Genomic DNA, 19,512 nt, shown 5'->3' with positions numbered 1-19,512 from the left:
ACCCCTCCATTTTTTTACATACATTTTTTGTGTGTCTATACAGTATCAATAAGTGTATATAAAACCTTATAGATGCATATGTTATCATTAGAACATTGAATAATAGTTTAGACCATGTAAATAAAATATTAATAGTATTAATAATATTGATGAACTGAGGGCACAAAAGTTGAGCTGCGAAGTAGCGAGGTATCGTTGTAGTGGTCTTCTCTTTTTATACGTTTTTTAAAATTCTCTTAAATGATCAGATGACAACAGACAATTCATGAACAAAAGAAAGCAATAAACACTAAAGCTAAATACATTTAGACATTAATCATCATTAATTAATTAGTCAATGAGCTATTAAAAGTACGCCGCCCTAGACCTCGGTTCTTGAGTGCACCATGATGTCTTCGAGAAGATTCGGTCCTGGCCTTCCTCCATCATACTTTTGCATGTGTCTGCTCACAAATTAACCCCCTCGAGGTCATTCTGTCAGCCTCACCAGTGGAAATTCTTAGCTGCACGATGGAAAAATACAAAGTATAAGCAATAAATTCCTATCCCTTATAATATCTTAGAGGAGGAGAGTTCAATTTGTTTACAAATTACTTATGCATAAGTTGAAGCACAGCAATAGAAAAGCAATGAACAAATACGTATAATTCAATATATTCCTTCAATATCACTTTAGCATACAGTATATAAGCATGATACTGCTTTCACGTCCGATTCAGATCCACATCTTCTAAACTATGTTGTTTTTGTAGTCCTCAGTGCGTAAAGGTGTCCTCCCCAACATGCTTGAGCAAATCCTCAACACGCGCATTATGGTGAAGCAGTCAATGAAAGCCTACAAGCAGGAAAAAACCCTGATGAAACTGCTGGACGCGCGTCAGCTGGGACTCAAGCTCATCGCCAACGTCACCTTTGGCTACACCGCGGCCAACTACTCTGGACGCATGCCAAGTGTGGAGGTGAGCTACTCCGGAGTTCCGACTGTGACGGTGAGAACGTGTGAAATATCGGATATTCTACAGTTGAAATTGCTCGCTATTTTGTCGCGTATGCAGGTTGGTGACAGCATTGTCCACAAAGCCCGAGAAACATTGGAGAGAGCCATCAAGCTGGTTAATGACACCAAAAAATGGGGAGCTCGTGTTGTGTATGGAGACACGGACAGGTAGTATCATTTCTTCACCTTTGTTTTGGCTCATTTTATGTGAGCAGTGTAGTAGAGTAACAGTTTTGTATATGAGGTTAATGGTTGGTGAGAGACTGAGACAAGAGTCAGATTTACAAATCATTTTCCAGACTATAAGTCGCACAGGCCTTAAAATATATAATTACAAAGAAAAAAAAAACATAAAAGTCACACAGGAGTATGACTAGCATTTTTATAGAGAAATTTAATTTATAATATCCAACCACAGGATTAGTCATTTCATCTTGAAGTGCAAGTGATGTGGGCACTGACCTTGGAGCCGGGCCTTTTTTTCACTGGCTGCTCTTGTGTCTCATACACCGCACGACTCCAAGCAACAACGCGCTCTATTGAACACAACACACAGACAGGTCATTATTGAAGAATCCTCAGTAACTGTGCTGTAACAAATTACCTATCAACCTTTCCGGGTGGAACAGACCAATTAGAACAGTCACTACAGTCATTACAATAAAAATAGAAAAGAACATAAGGCTGACTTAAGCCCCTTTCACACACACCGAAATACCGTGAAAAAATCACGGGATTTAAACTGGTATCCCTTACGTGTGCAAACAATTTCCCGGGTCGACTGACACAGAGATTACGCGTACATTTCAAGGGTCGCGTCTTAGTGTAATGTCCGGGACTTTCTGGGAAGCGGTGTGTGTGAAAGCAGGTGTTAAATTCCCGGGTCACAACACGATGGCTGATAAAATATCATGGCGGGCCGATTGTCACTTCCTCTTTTTTCGTAGTAAGACGAAAAGCATTAAACATGGCAATTATCTCATTTGCTCCCAAAAACGTATAATTACGTTATATTTTTAATTGTTTCAGTGTCCCAAAGACGTATTTATACGTATTTTATGTTTTTGTTTTGTTTTTTTTTTTTTGTTGTTTTTTTGTTTTTTTTTTACAAGAGACATCTCTGGGTTCTGATTCAATTTAGCTCTAAAGCACAAAGTTGAAAATCCATTTTAAAGCAATATAACTGGCCACTGGAGGGCAGTAGCGCATTTGGTAAGACCCGCAACCCGATTCTATGGCAACGAATGCCGGCGGAAGACGACCGAATGGAAAACAACCTAGAGGACGCCCGAGAAGCCAGGCGCTGGACGTCCGAGCAGAACGACCGGGACCACCAGTGCAGCGGACGATGCCGTTGAGTCTGTGCTGCTCGCTGAGCAGACCCCACAGACTAAAAAAAAAAACATCTTTATGAGACAGGCGATGAGGGAAAAGTATACCCGGCTGTCGTGGCCACGACAGCGTCATCCCTCAGTTAGTTACGTGTAAATAAATAGTTACTTTGCTATCAAAAGCTCTATTTGTCTTGTTGTTTGTTATTTTTAGGGCTGTCAAACGATTAAATTTTTTTATCGGGTTAATCACAGCTTAAAAATTAATTAAATGTAATTAATCTCAATTCAAACCATCTATAAAATATGCCATATTTTTGTAAATTATTGTTGGAATAGAAAGATAAGACACAAGACGGATATATACATACAACATACTGTACTTAAGTACTGTATTTGTTTATTATAACAATAAATCAACAAGATGGCATTAACATTAACATTCTATTAAAGCGATCCATAGATAGAAAGACTTGTAGTTCTTAAAAGATAAATGTTAGTACAAGTTATATAATTTTTATATTAAAACCCCTCCTTAATGTTTGTGTTTTAATAAAATTTGTAAAATTTTTAATCAAAAAATAAACTAGTAACTCGCCATTGTTGATGTCAATAATTACACAATGCTCATGGTGCTTAAACCCATAAAATCAGTCGCACCCAAGCGCCAGCAGAGGGCGACAAAACTCCAAAAAACACAAGTAACAAGTGGCCATGACTTGTGCTGTCATTTTAATCTGTTTGTGCGGGGCATGTGCGTTATTTTGCGTCAAATATTTTAACGTGATTAATTGAAAAAATTAACTACCGCCCGTTAACGCAATAATTTTGACAGCCCTAGTTATTTTGTAAAAGTAAAACATTATTCAGATGTTTGGGATGTACCTAAAGCAAAAAAATAGCTGTGTTAAAGTCAAAGTTATGTTTGAAAAGTATGCTTTCACAAAAGCTCAATTTCTCTGTTTTTTTCATCAGAAATTGGAAAATTCTTCAAACTAAGCTATTTTCTAATGCTGATTTCTAAAGAATGGAAAAAGATTATGAACTTACTTTTTTTCCTGCTGAAAGAAGAGTCTAATCTTTTGGTGGGTTACATGTTTATATAGCAATAGAACAGAATTTACTGTGGGCCTTGCAAAATCAGTCATAATCCAGTAAAACGGCCGGTAGCGAAGGGGGCTGCACCGGTGAAAATGGCTGGGAGTGAATAAGTTAAACTGAAAACATAACAAAATTAAATTGCTACGGCATCGTAGAGCTGAGGAAGAGAGTCCAACGTCATCTTTGGAAATGTGTGGTTTATTTTGTTGCCGATGTTCGTGTCCGCTACTGCGGAAACAAGGTTGTGCTTCAAAGCAGAAAACAACGGAGGGACGCGTTCAAGGGTTTATTAAATACAAACAAAAGTACACACGATCGCGGAAAAGGGGGAATAACACAATGGGTCTGTGACAGTAGGTCGACGGGGATCAATAATACTAACCTAAGCGGTAGGCAGTGAGTCGATTAGACAACAAAACAAATACAGTGCTCTCAAATACCAGCACAACGCAGAGGATTTCAAAACAAGGCCGTCAGAGGTGTCGAATGGCGCCAGCACGTAATATCTCGATATTCTTCTCTTGAATCGCCTGGGCTTAAATACAGTCTTGATTAGCTTGAATTGGCTGCAGTTACGACATTGGGAATGCTCACTGTGGAGCAAACACGATTTAACCAACATTGTGACAGCCAATGACGACTAAAAATAACGTAATGTCCAGGTGATAAAATTGCGCCAGCAACCCTCCCCGCGCAGAGAGCGCCAGTGGGCAACACAGGACAAGTCCTGTGAAAGTGTCCAACGCACGTGATTCTCGGGACATCTCTACATGTGTGAAAGCAATGATGCGATTAAATCCCACGTCACCTTACACAAGAATTTCCCTTGATATTTGTGTGAAAAGGGCTTATGTGAGCAGCGTAAGCGGGTTTGAGTGGACTCACTCAGTGAAACATTTAATATCCCATTTTTGGTGGGACAGTAACATTTTTAAAACTTAACATAATTATTACATTTGAAGTGCCTAAAAACCATTTATTAAAGTACTGTAATTTTCGGACTCTAAGCCGCTACTTTTTTCCTTCATTTTGAATCCTGCGGCTTATAGTCCAGTGCGACTTATTTGTTGATTTTTTGGGGGTTTATCGGTAACACTTTATTTGACAGCGGCGTTATAAGACTGTCATAAGGCTGTCATAATTATGACATGACACTATCATGGGCATTACTGAATTCTTTTGACTGATGTCATTCAGTGTCATCTGGCAAATTATGTCACTAACTCCATTTATGTCCAGGTTGGATATTTTACATGCATTCAAAAGTGAGATAATTTGCTGGATAACACTAAATGACATATGTTATAAGCATTCATTAATGCTAATGACAGTGTCATGTCATAATTATGATTGTCTAATGACAGTCTTATGGCACCACTGTCAATTTAAGTGTTACTAAATACGATAACAAGCAATTAATGAAACAACTGGAACAGTAAGTGAAGAAATAATTAGCACAGAACATGAATTTTGATTGTTATTTACATCTGTAGTGCTGCAATGCATGCAAGGATTCATGTTGGACAACAACAGTGTTGAAAGCAGGTGGCAGCAGAGGTTGACTGTCTCCCACAAGGGAGGAGTGATGGCCAAATGAAGCATTTTACAGCATGAATGAATGGTGGTTAATTTGGTCTTATGACAGTTGTATGATGCCGCTGTCAAATAAAGTGTTACCGGTTAATATTTTTCGGTGTAAATATCCCATAATACAGTGAGGACAGCTGTGGCTTATAGTCCAGTGCGGCATATCTATTAACAAATGCCTTTTTCGTGCCAAATTTGGTGGGTGGCGGCTTATAGTGAGGTGCGTCTTATAGTGCAAAAATTACGGTGTATATATATATATATATATATATATATATATATATATATATATATATATATATATATATACACATGCATAAAAGTTGAAAAAAGGGAGAAAATTGGGGGGGGGGGGGGGGACATGTCTTATATGTATCTCTTTCCAATGCTAAAGCTAAATAAATACATTGAACACACAAAAAACAATTTTTTTTTTTAAATTGGTTTGTGCTTTTCACTTATCACGGCAGGTTCTGGTCCCCGTTAACCGCAAAAAACGAGGGATCACTGTACTTTATTTTAACAATATATAAGGTAGCACCTGAGTAAAAATCACACACACAGCCAAATTTTACAAAAAAAAAAAAGTGTGACTTGTAGTCCAGAAAATTTGGTGATTAATTTTAAACTTTAGGACATAAATACTCTATATAGTCATTAGAAATATATGTTTATAGACATTTTTCACAATGGGATCTTTTCTTTCAGCCCAATCTAAATAAATATACAGTATGTAGAGCTTTAATTTTGGTATTGTGATACTGAAATATTTCTGCTCTAATTTATCATATGTCAGAATATGGTGATCATGATGTTGTGAAAAGATTATAATCTTTTGCAGTTTCTTAGCTAGGGGTGTGACAAAATATCGAAATGGTGATATATCGTGATACTTTGTATCCCAAAAGGTTATCGATATGCTCCTGCCAAGAATCGAGATATCTTTTTAAAAAGGTGTCAATGTCTTTTAAAAAAAAAAAAAAAATGAACCAACAAGTTGCTACCTAAATCTTCCACCATAATAGTGTTTCAGTTAACTTTAAAGCTACATTGACGGTGCTCCACGTCCAATCCATTTTGACTGGGAACGTTCGTTCATTCGAAACCAGAGCATTCACAGTCATTCTGTCCGATTTTCAGGGCATGTACAGGTCACTTGCTGTTCATTTCAGGGCATTTACAGGTCATTTTCTGTTGAGTTTTAGTCACTGCCTATTCATTTGGGTGATTCCCAGGTCATTTCCTGTTCTGTAACTCAAGGTAAACAGGAACAGACCCATAAAATACCCCAAAATGAACAGGAAGTAACTCAAAATGAACAGGTAAATTACCTTAAATGGTCCAAAATTACCTCATTGCCTGGCATTGACTGCCACTACCGGCCATAGACGTTCAATCCATTTGAAGTGGATGGCAGCGAATGAACCCTCCACCCTCCCAGTTCAAATGGATTGGACGTCTACTAGTGATAAACTCATTCCAATTCACAGCAGAAGCTTGTTTTTCTGTTTATTAGTTGTTTGTAGACTATCCTAGAATGATTTACCCATAATCGTTGTATCGCCATATCGTCAGATCATCGTTATCGTGAGCTCTGTATTGCAAATCGTATCGTATCGTGAGGTACCAAGAGGTTCCCACTCCTATTCTTAGCAAGATGCTTTCTGTTTTGCAGCATGTTCGTTTTGTTGAAAGGAGCCACCAAAGAGCAGGCCTTTAAGATCGGCAATGAGATCGCAGAGGCCGTGACGGCGACCAACCCAAAGCCAGTGAAGCTCAAATTTGAGAAGGTAATTGTGAAGAAAGAACCGACAGGACACACTAGATCCATACCTCCATGAAGTTACCCTCCCCATTAGACACGCATTTATACTGTATAAAAATGATGTCAATCGTTTGTGGTACATTTATGCAGAAAGAAATACAGTATTTACAGTTTTTAGATAGGTCAATCTGAGGTCGACTGGCCCCCCATTTTGATCTAAAACGGCTAAAAATAGTGTCAGTCATTGTGCTTTGTTCGTAATGTAAAAATGTTCATTTTTGCTACAACGGTTTTTTAGATATTCTGCTTTTAATTTGCAGCGTTGACGTCACTAAGCCCCTTATCTAAGGTGGAATGAAACTACAATGGTGCCGTTTGTTTGTGCTATGTTTGTGCTGCTAAAAGTTTTGTTTGTGCTGCAATGGTTTTGCAGTTATTACAAATAATCACTTTTACGTCATTCAGAGTTCACTCAGCACCCTATAGCAGTGCTTCTCAGTTATTTTTCTTATGCCCCCTCTCCAGGAAGAGGTAAACGTTTCGCGCCCCCCCAACTCTCTGCCGCCACTGTAAATAGTATCATTTGTCTATAAAATTGTTATTAGAACTACACCTCTGCATAACATGGTGTTCTTTTTAATATTAAAGAAAAAAGATAATATAGATCAACTTAGAATAAAATGTAACTTTATTAACTCATTTGCTCCCAAAAATGTATGAATACCTTCTATTTTTAATTGTTTCAGTGTCCCAAAGACGTATTTATACGTCTTTTACATTTTTTTTTCCAAAAAAGACATCTCTGGGCCGTGATTCAATTTAGTTCCAAAGCACAAAGCTGAAAATCCATTTTAAAGCAACAAAACTGGCCACTGGAGGGCAGTAGCGCATTTGGTAAGACCCGCAACCCGATTCAACGGCGACGAACGGCCAAGCTGCACGGCCAGGGGCCGGCGGAAGACGACCAAATGGATGCCAAGCGGCAGATGACCGAGCAGAACAACTGGTAGGACACCCGGGATGCCAGGCGATGGACGACCGAGCACAACGACCGGGACCACTAGATGCTGTACAGTCCGTGCTGGTCGCGAGCAGAGCCCGCAGAGAATCGAAAAAATTCATCTTTATGAGACAGACGGCGATAAGGGAAAAATTTACCCGGCTGTCGCGGCCAGAACACAGTCATCTTTCAGTTATGTGTAAATAATTGTTACTTTGCTATCAAAAGCTCTATTTGTCTTGTTGATTATCATATTTTGTGAAAGCAAAACATTATTAAGGTGTTTGGGATGTAACGAAAGCAAAAAATAGCTGTGTATAAGTCAAAGTTATGTTTGAAATGTATGCTTTCACGAAAAGCTCAATTTCTCAGTTTTTTTTATCAGAAATTGGAAAATTGCTCAAACTAAGCTATTTTCTAATGCTGATTTCTAAAGAATTGATAAAGATATGAACAAACTTTTTTTTCTGCTGAAAGAAGAGAGTCTAATCTTTCTTTTGGTGGGTTCCATATTTATATAACAATAGAACAGAATTTTCTGTGGGCCTTGCAAAATCAGTCAAAATCCAGTAAAACGGCCGGGAACGAAGGGCCTTGCTCCGGTGAAAATGGCTGGGAGTGAATGGGTTAACAATGCTTGTAATAGAAAAGACAAAGCACATCAATTTACCGGAATTAAACAAAAAAGGCACATTCAAACTATAAAAAAATACACTCAAGGTACTTTTTTTTTTTTTTTAACTCATAAGGATAATATGCCAAACAATTTGACAAAAAAACACAAATAATTAGAACAAAAGGACAGAGTCATTGAACAGGACAGTTTTTATTTTGCTGCAGGCACTATCAGCTCCTTTGCTATGGTGTGGGGTTATTTTGCACAGAGCAACTTTGTATGACACCTTTTATGATGTTAACAGTGCTCGTTAGTTTACTGATGTAACACTGACGAAGCAGGACGATTATTGGCAATAATCTGCATGTTTTCGCTGAAAAAAAATTAAGAGGCTCATCAATGGTCTAATATCTTTAAGTGACGTCTGAATCGATTTGGCTTCCTGCTGTCTGCTGCAAACATTTTTAGCCACAGTAAACAGACTGGTCTTTCCTCCTCTCACACTGTACTAAAAGTCAAAGCCACACGCTAGATACGCTTCGTCATATTTCCTCATATTAGCTCTTCTCACACTGTATTAAAAGTCAGTCAAATGCCAGATATGCTTCGTCATATTTCCTCATCTTAGCTTTTCATACTGTATCTCCAGTGCTCGTTGCTGTGTGCTCTTGTTTGGTTCAAAAATACTCCACATGCTCTGAAAATGAGGGCACCCCTGCCACCCGCTGAGTGGATGTGCATTTACACTTTATTCTAGTACGGCAAAAAAAGGATGTTCCCCGAGGTCACATGCGCCACACCCGGCATCGCACTGCGGGGGGGGGTCGGTCCCCAGTTGTGCCCCACTATTTGAGAAGTACTGCCCTATACACTGGATTGAAAACCTTGTTTTTGGTGGTCACAGCATCAGTAAAAAAAAAAAAAGTACCATATTGGCCCGAATATGAGACGGCCCTGATTATAAGACGACCCCCTCTTTTTCAAGACTCAAGTTTGAAAAAAGACTTTTTGAACACCAAATTAATTTTTATAAAGAAAATAATTACAGTGCATCTAAAACGAATGATTATAACAATATATTTGTGAGAAAAAGCATGTTATTTTGCCTCATTCAAATCATAATAACTGAACATTTAAATATGTAAACTAAAGTTCACATTCGTAAATGAATGGCTTCTGGTTTTTGAAATGTAAATAAACCAATCTATTGTGATAAAACAACAAAATTGCATTAACCATCAAAGTGAAGTCTAACTGTAACTGATTTTGAAACAAATCGGAATACAGAAAAACGTTGCAATAAAATAATGCAAACTGGTTAAACTTGAGAGAAGCTGAGATCTGTCATGACAGAACATCGCTTCAGTGATATCTGGTGCCATCTAGCGTCGTGAATGGGTATAATGTCTAGACCGCGAATATAAGACGACCCCCACTTTTTCAGTCTTATTCCGATGCAAAAAACACCGTCTTATATTCGGGCCAATACGGTATATCTGTAAAACCGTAGCAGCACAAACGACTGTAAAAGTACCTGTTCCAGGTCAATATCAGTGTGTGTGTGTGTGGGGGGGGGGGCTCTATGTGGACTCTAGATGACCTTAAAAAAAAAAAGCATTATTTTCCATCATTATAACTAAAACCTTAGAAGTACAAACAAAAGTTTTTACAGCACAAACCTACACAAACATAGGGCACAATTGTAGTACCATTGTGCTGTAGATCGGCGGCAATGTGATGTCATTTTTACAAGTTAAAAGTTACAAAACTGTTGTAAGCACATATGATTGAAAACGTTTTTACCCAGTTTAGATCAGAATAGGGGGCTGATTGACCTCAGATTGACCTATAAAATAATTGTACATTTCGCAAAAACAATAGCAGCACAAACAAAACGTTTTACAGCACAAAAGTATCACAAATGATTGACATCATTTTAATATAAATTTGCGTCTGATGGGGAAACTTCACGGAGGTTGTAATCATCGCTCTCCAATGTACATGTAGTTAGACAATGGAACTATGTGTATCTCAGGTGTACCTGCCCTGCGTTCTCCAGACAAAGAAGCGTTATGTAGGTTACATGTACGAAAGCCTCGACCAAAAGGAGCCTGTTTTTGACGCCAAAGGTATTGAGACAGTGCGGCGTGATGGCTGCCCTGCTGTTTCCAAGGTAACGGGCAAACTGTTTCTACGACGCACCCCTTCCAAACTCAATAATGTGCGTCTTCCTTAGATTTTGGAACGCTCAATCAAGCTTCTCTTTGAGACGCGGGACATCAGCCAGGTGAAGCTGTTTGTTCAGCGTCAGTGCGTGAAGGTCCTGGACGGCAGGGCCAGCATGCAAGATCTCACCTTCGCAAAGGAATACAGAGGCGGCTCCTCGTACCGGCCCGGAGCCTGCGTCCCTGCGCTGGAGCTCACCAGGTGTGTTTGGGTGCACGTCTGGAGAACGAATAACATTTTGTAGTTTGTACTACTAGAGTTTCAACAATTAATCGATTAACTCGAGTAATTCAGTTGGAAATAAGCTTCAAATCAAATTTCGCTACTTCTAGGACTCGTTTAATTAGAATGGTGTACTAATGGTTTGTTTTGAAAGTTTTTTTTTTATTAAGTTTTATTGATTTGGGTGGATACACTGCACTTCCAGTGGCAACAGTGACATAACTCATTTAACATGGCTGAATTCAGCTGCTCCATGTTAAGACCAACATAAGTTAAGGTGTTTTATTTCTTTTAATGCATTCACAATTTAGATTATAGGTCTGTCTTTGTATATTTAGATTACTATTATAGGAATATTTTGCGTTTTTTTGTGGGATTATGTGTTCAAGCAATTTGTTAAGAGCACTGTAAAAAAATAAATAAATAAAATGTTTGCATTTTATAGCATTATTTAAGCTAGCAGACTTTTTGCCATGCAAGTTAGCCAATTGTTTTTTTGTTGTACTTAGGTCCTCATTTAATGATTTTTTTTTTTTTTATATCGTTTGAGGCTAATCTCAGGTATTTTAACTTATTTTGAAAGGCATTTATTGCTCTTGTAAAATGCAAGTGCAATTCTCCATAGTTTGAAGAAACACTGAGGAATTTTATTTTGTATTCGCAATTAATGTTCTTTTGAAAGTGCAGTCTTAGCAAGCCTTTGTTTTACATCTTGAATCACGCCAGCCGAACTGCAAGAACCTAGCCCAATTCCAACGACCCAGGCCGGCGTAATCCTGACCTTAGTCTTAACCCCTTGTACTGACTCCATTTTAAAAGCTGGAAAAAGGCTTCAAAACACATATTGACAATTTATTCCAAGTCTGCAGCAATCATACAGCTCAAAGAGACCCAGGCGAGGAGGCAAACTGAATCCAGGGTCACCATATCACAATTCAACAAAAGATTCCCGAGAAAAGGCAACGATAGTTAAACATTCAGTCTTTTAAAGGCTCTGTTGAAGCGGGCTGTGGTCCGGAAGAGGGGGGTGTTTGGGCATTGTTTAGGATTATTGTCTGCTGTGGATTGGACAGGAGAATTTGGGCGTGACTGTTGTCAGGGCAATGAGACAGCGCCACGTGAGTGCTGAGTGTTCACTTTTCGGTCGCGGGTTCCTCCGTAGCAGACCTTCCTTGTGGCAAGACAAGATGTCCCGCCATTTGTTCTGGATTGTCCAGATAAGCTGATTACGGGATTTGGTGGTGCAGACGTGGGCTTTTAGATGTCATGCCTATCACCTGGTTGTCACCGTCACTCTTGCTCAGTCACCTGCATGACGTTCACGTTGGGCTTCCGTGGTCAGGACTCAGAAGGCGTCCTGTATCTGTTCTGCCCTTATCCGCCCGTTGTCTTGGCGCTGCAAATTCTAATCATTTCAAGTCAAACTGTTCATAATATCAAATATATTCTGCTTGCTTTTCCTAAACTATGATATGAATATTTATTTTATATTGGGAGTGTTAGAGTAATATAAACAGTCAAACATTAAATATGAGAAAAAATACTATTCCCTTTCATTTCCTAAAATTTATTCTCCAATGCGTTATTAGTTCCTAATCTGATGACTCGATTATTCGAACGAACTACTGGTAGTTGATGGATTAATCGATGACTTAAATAATTGATTGCTGCAGCCGTATACTGTACGTTGTTGTCTGATGCTGCTTCACTCAATCCTCCTGCTGCTCATCGTCTGGCTGAACATGTACAGTAGACGAGGCTGTTGCCTAGCAACCTGGTTTATAAGGGCTAAAGCAATTCACGTGCAAGGCTCAAATTACACTGCAGTGTCCAATTAAATCCAGACTGTAAAAATGGTGCTTTTCACCCTCTAATGCAGATGTGTCCAAATCACATCGTAGTTCTAAATGCCAATTACCGGTAAGCCTGCTATGAAAAATTAAAAACTAATTGATTATTAAATGAGTGGATGCCAGTTGAGTAGACTTTGTTGAGTTAAAAATGGTGTTAAAAAAAAAATTTTTTTTTTTTTGGGTGTAGAGTTGGTAACCTCTGATACCTCATGGTACGATTTGCGATGGAAGGCTTACAATAACAATAGTATAGCGATACAACAGTTATTGATGCACGGGTCAGGAAATCATTCTACAACTTAAACGGCAATTTCTTGAGAAATTACTATAGGGCTTTCCTGTGGGGAGATACAGATCTTAGCTCCGCCCAGGGGACAATATCAGGGCACTTCCTGTTGATTTGGACAATATCAGGGAACTTCCTGTTGATTTGGAGATATTTAGAGGACATGTCCTGGTCATATCTGGTTCTTCCTGTTGATTTGGGGAAATTTGGGGGACGTGTCCTATTGATATCAGGTCTCTTCCTGTTGGTTTGGTGACATTTCAGGGACACGTCTTATTGATATCTGGTCATTTTCTGTTGATTTGGGGACATTGTTTTTTGTTTTTTGCCATTGAAAATGAATGGGAAATTTGGACGTCCATGGCCATCAATGGCATCGTCTTACATATGCATCGGTGGAATGCAAGTACATTGGCATAAATAGAATCGACATACACGGGCATCAATGGCATTAACCGAAGTAAATGCCATTGGAAATGAATGGGAAATTTGGACGTTCATGGCCGTCAATGGCATCAACTTCCATATGTGTCAATGGAATCCAAGTACATTGGCATCGATTGAATTGACATACATGGATTCAATGGCATCTGTGTACATGGGCTTCAATGCAATGCAAATGCCATTGAAAATGAATGGGAAATTTGGACGTACATGGTTGTCAGTGGCATCCACTTACAGATGCGTCAATGGAATCCAATTACATTGGCATCAATAGAATCGATATACATGGCTGTCAATGGCACTGACGTGCATCGTCCTCATTGGCATCTGTTTACATGGGCGTCAGTGCAAAATAAATGGCATTGCAAATGAATGGGAAATTTGGACTCAAAAGTCTTTTAATGGCAACCCATTAGAAATTAATGGGACAGTTTTTGGCGAATTTCTCTGGAACCGTAAGGTTTTTTTTTGTTTTGTTTTTTTATCGTTGAGGCACTTACTGTTCAGTTTTTGTTCATTTAGGTCAATTTCTGTTGAGTTTGAGTCACTGCCTATTCATTTGGGGTTAGGTTGAGTGACTAAAAATCAACAGCCAATGGCCTATAATGCGCCCAAATTAAACTCATTGGCTGCCATTGACCGCCATAGACGCCCAATCCATTTGAAGTGGGATTCGCTGCCACCCTTCCAGCTCAAACGGATTGGACGTCTACCAGTCATAAACTCATTCCAATTCAAAGCAGAAGGATGAAAATAGCTTGCTTTGTTTGTTAATTAGTTGTTTTCTAGAATATCTTAGAATGATTTCCTGACCAATGTATCGATAATCGTCGTACCGTGTATCGTGAGTAGGCATGTGCCGTGTATGATATTCTGAATGTATGATAACCTTAAGCCAAAATATCATGGTATTGCATTACAGCTCTAAAATGTGTTACTTTAAGATATCTGATCACTTTTTTCCAATGAAGAGGATTTTTATTTTTCAAAACGTATTAGCAAATTTAAACATAAGTATAATGTTAAGTTCAGATAAATAAAAAATTAAAAAACTAAATTTTTTTATTTATTTATTTATTTTTTAAATGCAGTCCTTTAGATGAGCTTAAACCCACAGTTCAACATGAAGGAATCTGACCTTTTAGCCAGACTGCCGGAATCGCGCCAGCTGAACCGCCGGACCTGCGTTGGTGCAGCTCCAACGACCTGGGCAGGCGGGATGCCGACAGCCCGGCCAAAAGGCCAAACTCTGTGCATTCATCTAAGTCTTAACTAGGGGTGTGACAAAATAACGAAATGGTGATATATCGTGATACTTTGTATCCCAAAAGGTTATCGATATGCTCCTGCCAAGAATCAAGACGTTTTAAAAAGGTGTCAATGTCGAAAAAATAAAACAGAACCAAGTTGCTACCAAAATCTTCCACCATAATAGTGTCTCAGTTAACTCTAAGGGTGCATCGATGGTGCACGACGCCTAATACATTTAGACTGGGAACGTTCGTTCATTCGAAACTAGAGCATTCAGTCATTCTGTCCGATTTTCAGGGCATTTACAGGTCACTTAGGGTTCATTTTAGGGCATTTACAGGTCATTTCCTGTTGAGTTTGAGTCACTGCCTATTCATTTGGGTGATTCCCAGGTCGCTTCCTGTTCTGTAACTCAAACTAAACATGAAGTGACCCATAAAATACCCCAAAATCAACAGGAAGTAACTGAAAATCAACAGGTAAATGGCCCAAAATTACCTCATTGCTTGGCATTGGCTGCCACTGACAGCCATAGACGTTCAATCCGTTAGAAGTGGGAGGGATGGCAGCGAATGAACATTCGTTCATTCGCTGCCACCCTCCCAGTTCAAATGGATTGGACGTCTACTAGTGATAAACTCATTCCAATTCACAGCAGAAGCTTGGTTTTCTGTTTATTAGTTGCTTGTGGAATATCCTAGAATGATTTCCTGACCAATGTATTGATATTCGTTGTATCACGATATCGCCAGATCGTTATCGTGAGCTTTCTATCGCAAGTCGTATCGTATCGTGATGTACCAAGAGGTTCTAACTCCTAGTCTTAACCCTTTGTACTGACTCCATTTTGAAAGGTTTAAAGAAGGCTCACCGAAAACAAGTTGACAATTTATTCAGGTCGAGAGTAATCAAACAGCAAGGCGAAACAGAAACAGACTCAGGCGGGGAGACAAGGTCACCCTATCACAAGTCAACAAAAGGTTCCCGAGAAAAATGACCACACTTAGTAAAACATTCAGTCTTTTGAAGGCTGCGGGGAGACAAGGTCACCCTATCACCCTTCAAGTCTTTTGAAGTCTGCGGTGGGGTGGGCCAGGCGAAGGGTGTTGTTTTAGGATAATTCTTCTGTTGCGGGTTTGGGCGGTCAAGTTCGTGTGTCACCTTTGGTTGCTGGGACGTGGTTGCTAAGGCAACTGAGGTGGGAGGTTGGGCCTGCCTTGACGTCTGAGAGGCGCCGAGCTCTCAAACTTAGTTCTTTCTGTTCTCGGGTGTTGCTTTGGTAGGCCGGGGTGTCTTGGCCCCATCGAAGAGATGACGATGGCGTCATTTTCCTTTGCTTATCTACAGCCCTGGCCTCCTGCTTTGTGAGGAGTGCGTCTGTATATTATAATTTCTATTATAATTCTTATAATATTAAACTATGGTTAAATGTCTTTTCTATTATATTGAGTGTGTTAGAATAATTGAAACAGATGGTGCCTACGAGAAAAGGTACTATCTACCTCAAACATTATTACAATTAGAACAAAAATAATTGAATTATTTTTCAATCAAAGCACATATGTATGACTCGTATCATGTTTACATTATACACACATTCTCTTCTAAACACAGACAGTTGCCAGAGAGAAAAAAAAACACGTTTTACAACCGCTAGACCCACTAAACACACTGGAGTTAACTCTCGTAGCTGGTGGGAAACGTTCATGACAGTGTTTACAAACCTTTAATTTTGTATAGATGTGAAATCACATTGGAGGTATTGCCTCCTAAGCGGCCACCCTCCGCAAACATGTCTTACATGTCGGTTGGCCCTCCTCTAAGCCGTGGCCGTCTGTAACTTTTCTGTAGCTTAAGTATTCCCATACCAGCAATTTCGTTTTTTTAAAGGGGGGGAAAAGTTCAGGAGTTTCACTTCCCTCAGTCATCATGTAGCACAGCTGACACAGTGACACTAAGCAACAACCAGTGGGGGAGGGTTGAGCCTGGCAGCTGCAAGCAAGGGATTTCTCGATGCATTTTTGAGACATAAAAAATGACTAATACCTTAAGGACGGTATGAAGGAAAATTTTTGCGGTTTTGAAACCTTAATGTTTTAATACCATGGTATACCTTGAAACCGGTACATGTCTAATCGTGAGGTACCAAGAGGTTCCCACCCCTAATGTCTGTGGCGGTCAAAGGCAGCCATTGAGTTCATTTCAGGACATTTCAAGTCATTTGGTGTCATTGACGGTGCTAGACGTCCAATCCATTTTGACTGGGAGGGTTGAATTAACTACTGTTCGTTCGGGAAGTTACGCGTCACGTGTTAATTTTGGAGCATATATGGATGTCCAATCCATTTTGACTGGGAGGGGAAAATGAACGAGAGTTTGTTGTAACATTTACGGGTCATTTACTCTTGATTTTTGGTCACTTCATGTTGATTTTGGGGCATTTCAGGGTCACTTGCTATTAATTTGGGGGGATTTACAGGTCATTTGCTGTTAATTTTGGGTTTTGAACAGGAAGACTGTGAATGGTCTGGTTTTAGGGCAGCTATCGATTATTTTAGTAGTCGATTAATCGAGCAACTAGTTAGTTCGAGTAATCGGATTAGGAACATTTAATGCATTGCAGAATAAATTTTAGGCTGTAAAACAAAGGCTTGCTGGGATTGCACTTCCAAAATTCCTGAGTGTTTCTTCAAACTGTGCAAAATTGCCTTTTCATTTAAAAATAAATGAAAATACCTGAGCTCAGCCACAAATGGTTTAAAAAAAAAAAAAAAAAAAAAAAAAAAGGATCTAAGTCCAACAAAAGGACAATTGGCTAACTTGCATAGCAAAAGTCCGCTAGCTTAAATGCTATAAATTGCTAACGTTTTTTTAACCATGCTCTCAACAAATTGTTCAAACACATATTCCCACAAAAAAACAGCTAAATATAAACTAAATTACAAATGCATTAAAAAAAAAAATAGCTCAAACTAACTCTTATCTTATGTTGGTCTTAACAGGGAGCAGCTGTATTCAGCCATGTTAAATGAGTTGTCATATTCACTGCCAAATCAATAAAACTAATTGCAAACACTTTCAAAACTAATCATTATAATGCTAGTCTAATTAAATGAATACTCAAAGAAGCAAAATTTGATTCTAAGCTTTTTTCTAATCGAATTACTGGAGTTATTCAATTAATCGTTGCTGCACTACCTGGTGAAAGTGCTATTGCCTGCACACGATGTCCAGTCCGTTTTGACTGGGAGGTGCAAATGAACGAATGTTCATTGTGGCATTTACGGGTTATTTCCTGTTGATTTTAGGGCATTCGTGGGTCATTTCTAGTTGACGTTGGGTTATTTAGCAGGAAGTGACCCAGGAATGTCCCCCAATGAAACGGAATTACCTCAAAATTGACAGGAAGTGACCTGTAAATGCCCTAAAATGAACCAAAAGTGACCCAAAAATGCCCCCAAATCAGGAAGACTAGCTTTCAATGCTCTGGTTTCAGTGCTACTGGTGGCACAAGATGCCCAATTCATTTTAACTGGGTGAGGCAAATGAGCGAATGTTCTTTGGGGCATTTACAGGTCTTTTTCTGTTGATTTTGGGTCACTCTTTGTTGGTTTTGGGGCATTTACAGGTATTTTTCTGTTGATTTTAGGTTAATGAACAGGAAATGACCCAGGAAAGTCTCCAAATTAATGCAAAGTGTCTCAGAATTTGAATGAATTTATTACGATTTGGACCATTGGTCGTCACCCTCGTTGCATCAAATGTGATTGAGTGGTTGCTCCTCATCCCGCAGGCGTATGATGTCATACGACCGTCGCTTGGAACCCCGCGTAGGCGAACGCGTGCCCTACGTGGTGGTGTACGGATCGCCCGGGGTGCCCCTCATCCAGCTGGTCCGCCGGCCCTTGGAAGTGTTGCGGGATCCCGGTCTCCGCCTCAACGCCACCTATTACATCACCAAGCAGATCCTGCCTCCCCTAGGCCGCATGTTCCAGTTAATTGGAGTCGACGTGCTCAGCTGGTACCAGGAGCTTCCCAGGGTGAGCGTTTGACGTCTTTTCGCCGTCAGTGATATGAAAATGAGTTATCGGTGATGAAGAACAAAGGAGGGCTGCTGTTTAATGAAGAGCATACACGCCCTCTGCTGGTGAAGCTGCACGGCACTATGCATTACTATTAATTTCAATGAACATAATGATAAATAAAATCAACGATAACAAATGAGAGAGAATTCCATGTAGTGGATGCCCATCCTGGCACAGCAAGTGAGCGGGAATCGAACCCTGATCAACACAAACACAAAACCACAGTGCTAACACCATGATACCCACTTATGAATCATCACGGAATAAATAAAAATGGAATTAAATATGTACTGAAATAAAGAATTCAAAAAAGTCAATAAATAAATACCCAAAGGTTCCCACTCCTAATCTATATATTTTTCTAATTCTGGTAATCCTAGCCCTCTACAATAAAGATTATGTGCGTGTATAAAGTGTGTTTGTGTACACACATACACAAATTTGCTGATAAAGTCCCTTTTGCAGATCCAGAAGGCCACCGGTTCCACGGGCACAGGCGGCGACGACGTGGCCAGGAAAGGCACCATTTCGCAGTACTTCACCACGCTCCACTGCCCCGTCTGCGACGAGCTCACCCAGCTTGGTGTGTGCGCGCGATGCCGTGCTTCACCACAGCGCGTGGCCGTCACCCTCCACCAGGACATGAGGCAGCTGGAGCGAGAACAAGAACAGCTTCTCAAGGTAATACCATAGCGTCGCACCCAGGGGCATCACTAGACCATATACGACGCTGGGGCACTACTGTGTG

General features: G+C 39.7%; 1 protein-coding gene across 2 annotated transcripts in view; it reads left to right on the top strand.

The window, feature by feature from the left end:
* rev3l (REV3 like, DNA directed polymerase zeta catalytic subunit) overlaps positions 1–19,512 on the top strand; it is a 107,118-nt gene that overhangs the window by 80,221 nt on the left and 7,385 nt on the right. For both annotated transcript variants that reach the window (XM_057822074.1, XM_057822075.1), the window contains exons 25-31: positions 753–959; positions 1,056–1,165; positions 6,692–6,806; positions 10,433–10,570; positions 10,634–10,824; positions 18,473–18,719; positions 19,230–19,445. In XM_057822074.1, coding sequence (XP_057678057.1) covers positions 753–959; positions 1,056–1,165; positions 6,692–6,806; positions 10,433–10,570; positions 10,634–10,824; positions 18,473–18,719; positions 19,230–19,445 — 1,224 coding nt within the window. The remainder of the gene's footprint in view (positions 1–752; positions 960–1,055; positions 1,166–6,691; positions 6,807–10,432; positions 10,571–10,633; positions 10,825–18,472; positions 18,720–19,229; positions 19,446–19,512) is intronic.

The sequence above is a fragment of the Corythoichthys intestinalis genome, chromosome 19, assembly GCF_030265065.1.
Source record: "Corythoichthys intestinalis isolate RoL2023-P3 chromosome 19, ASM3026506v1, whole genome shotgun sequence".
NCBI classification, from domain to species: Eukaryota; Metazoa; Chordata; class Actinopteri; order Syngnathiformes; family Syngnathidae; genus Corythoichthys; species Corythoichthys intestinalis.
This window is presented reverse-complemented; position numbering and strand designations above follow the sequence as displayed.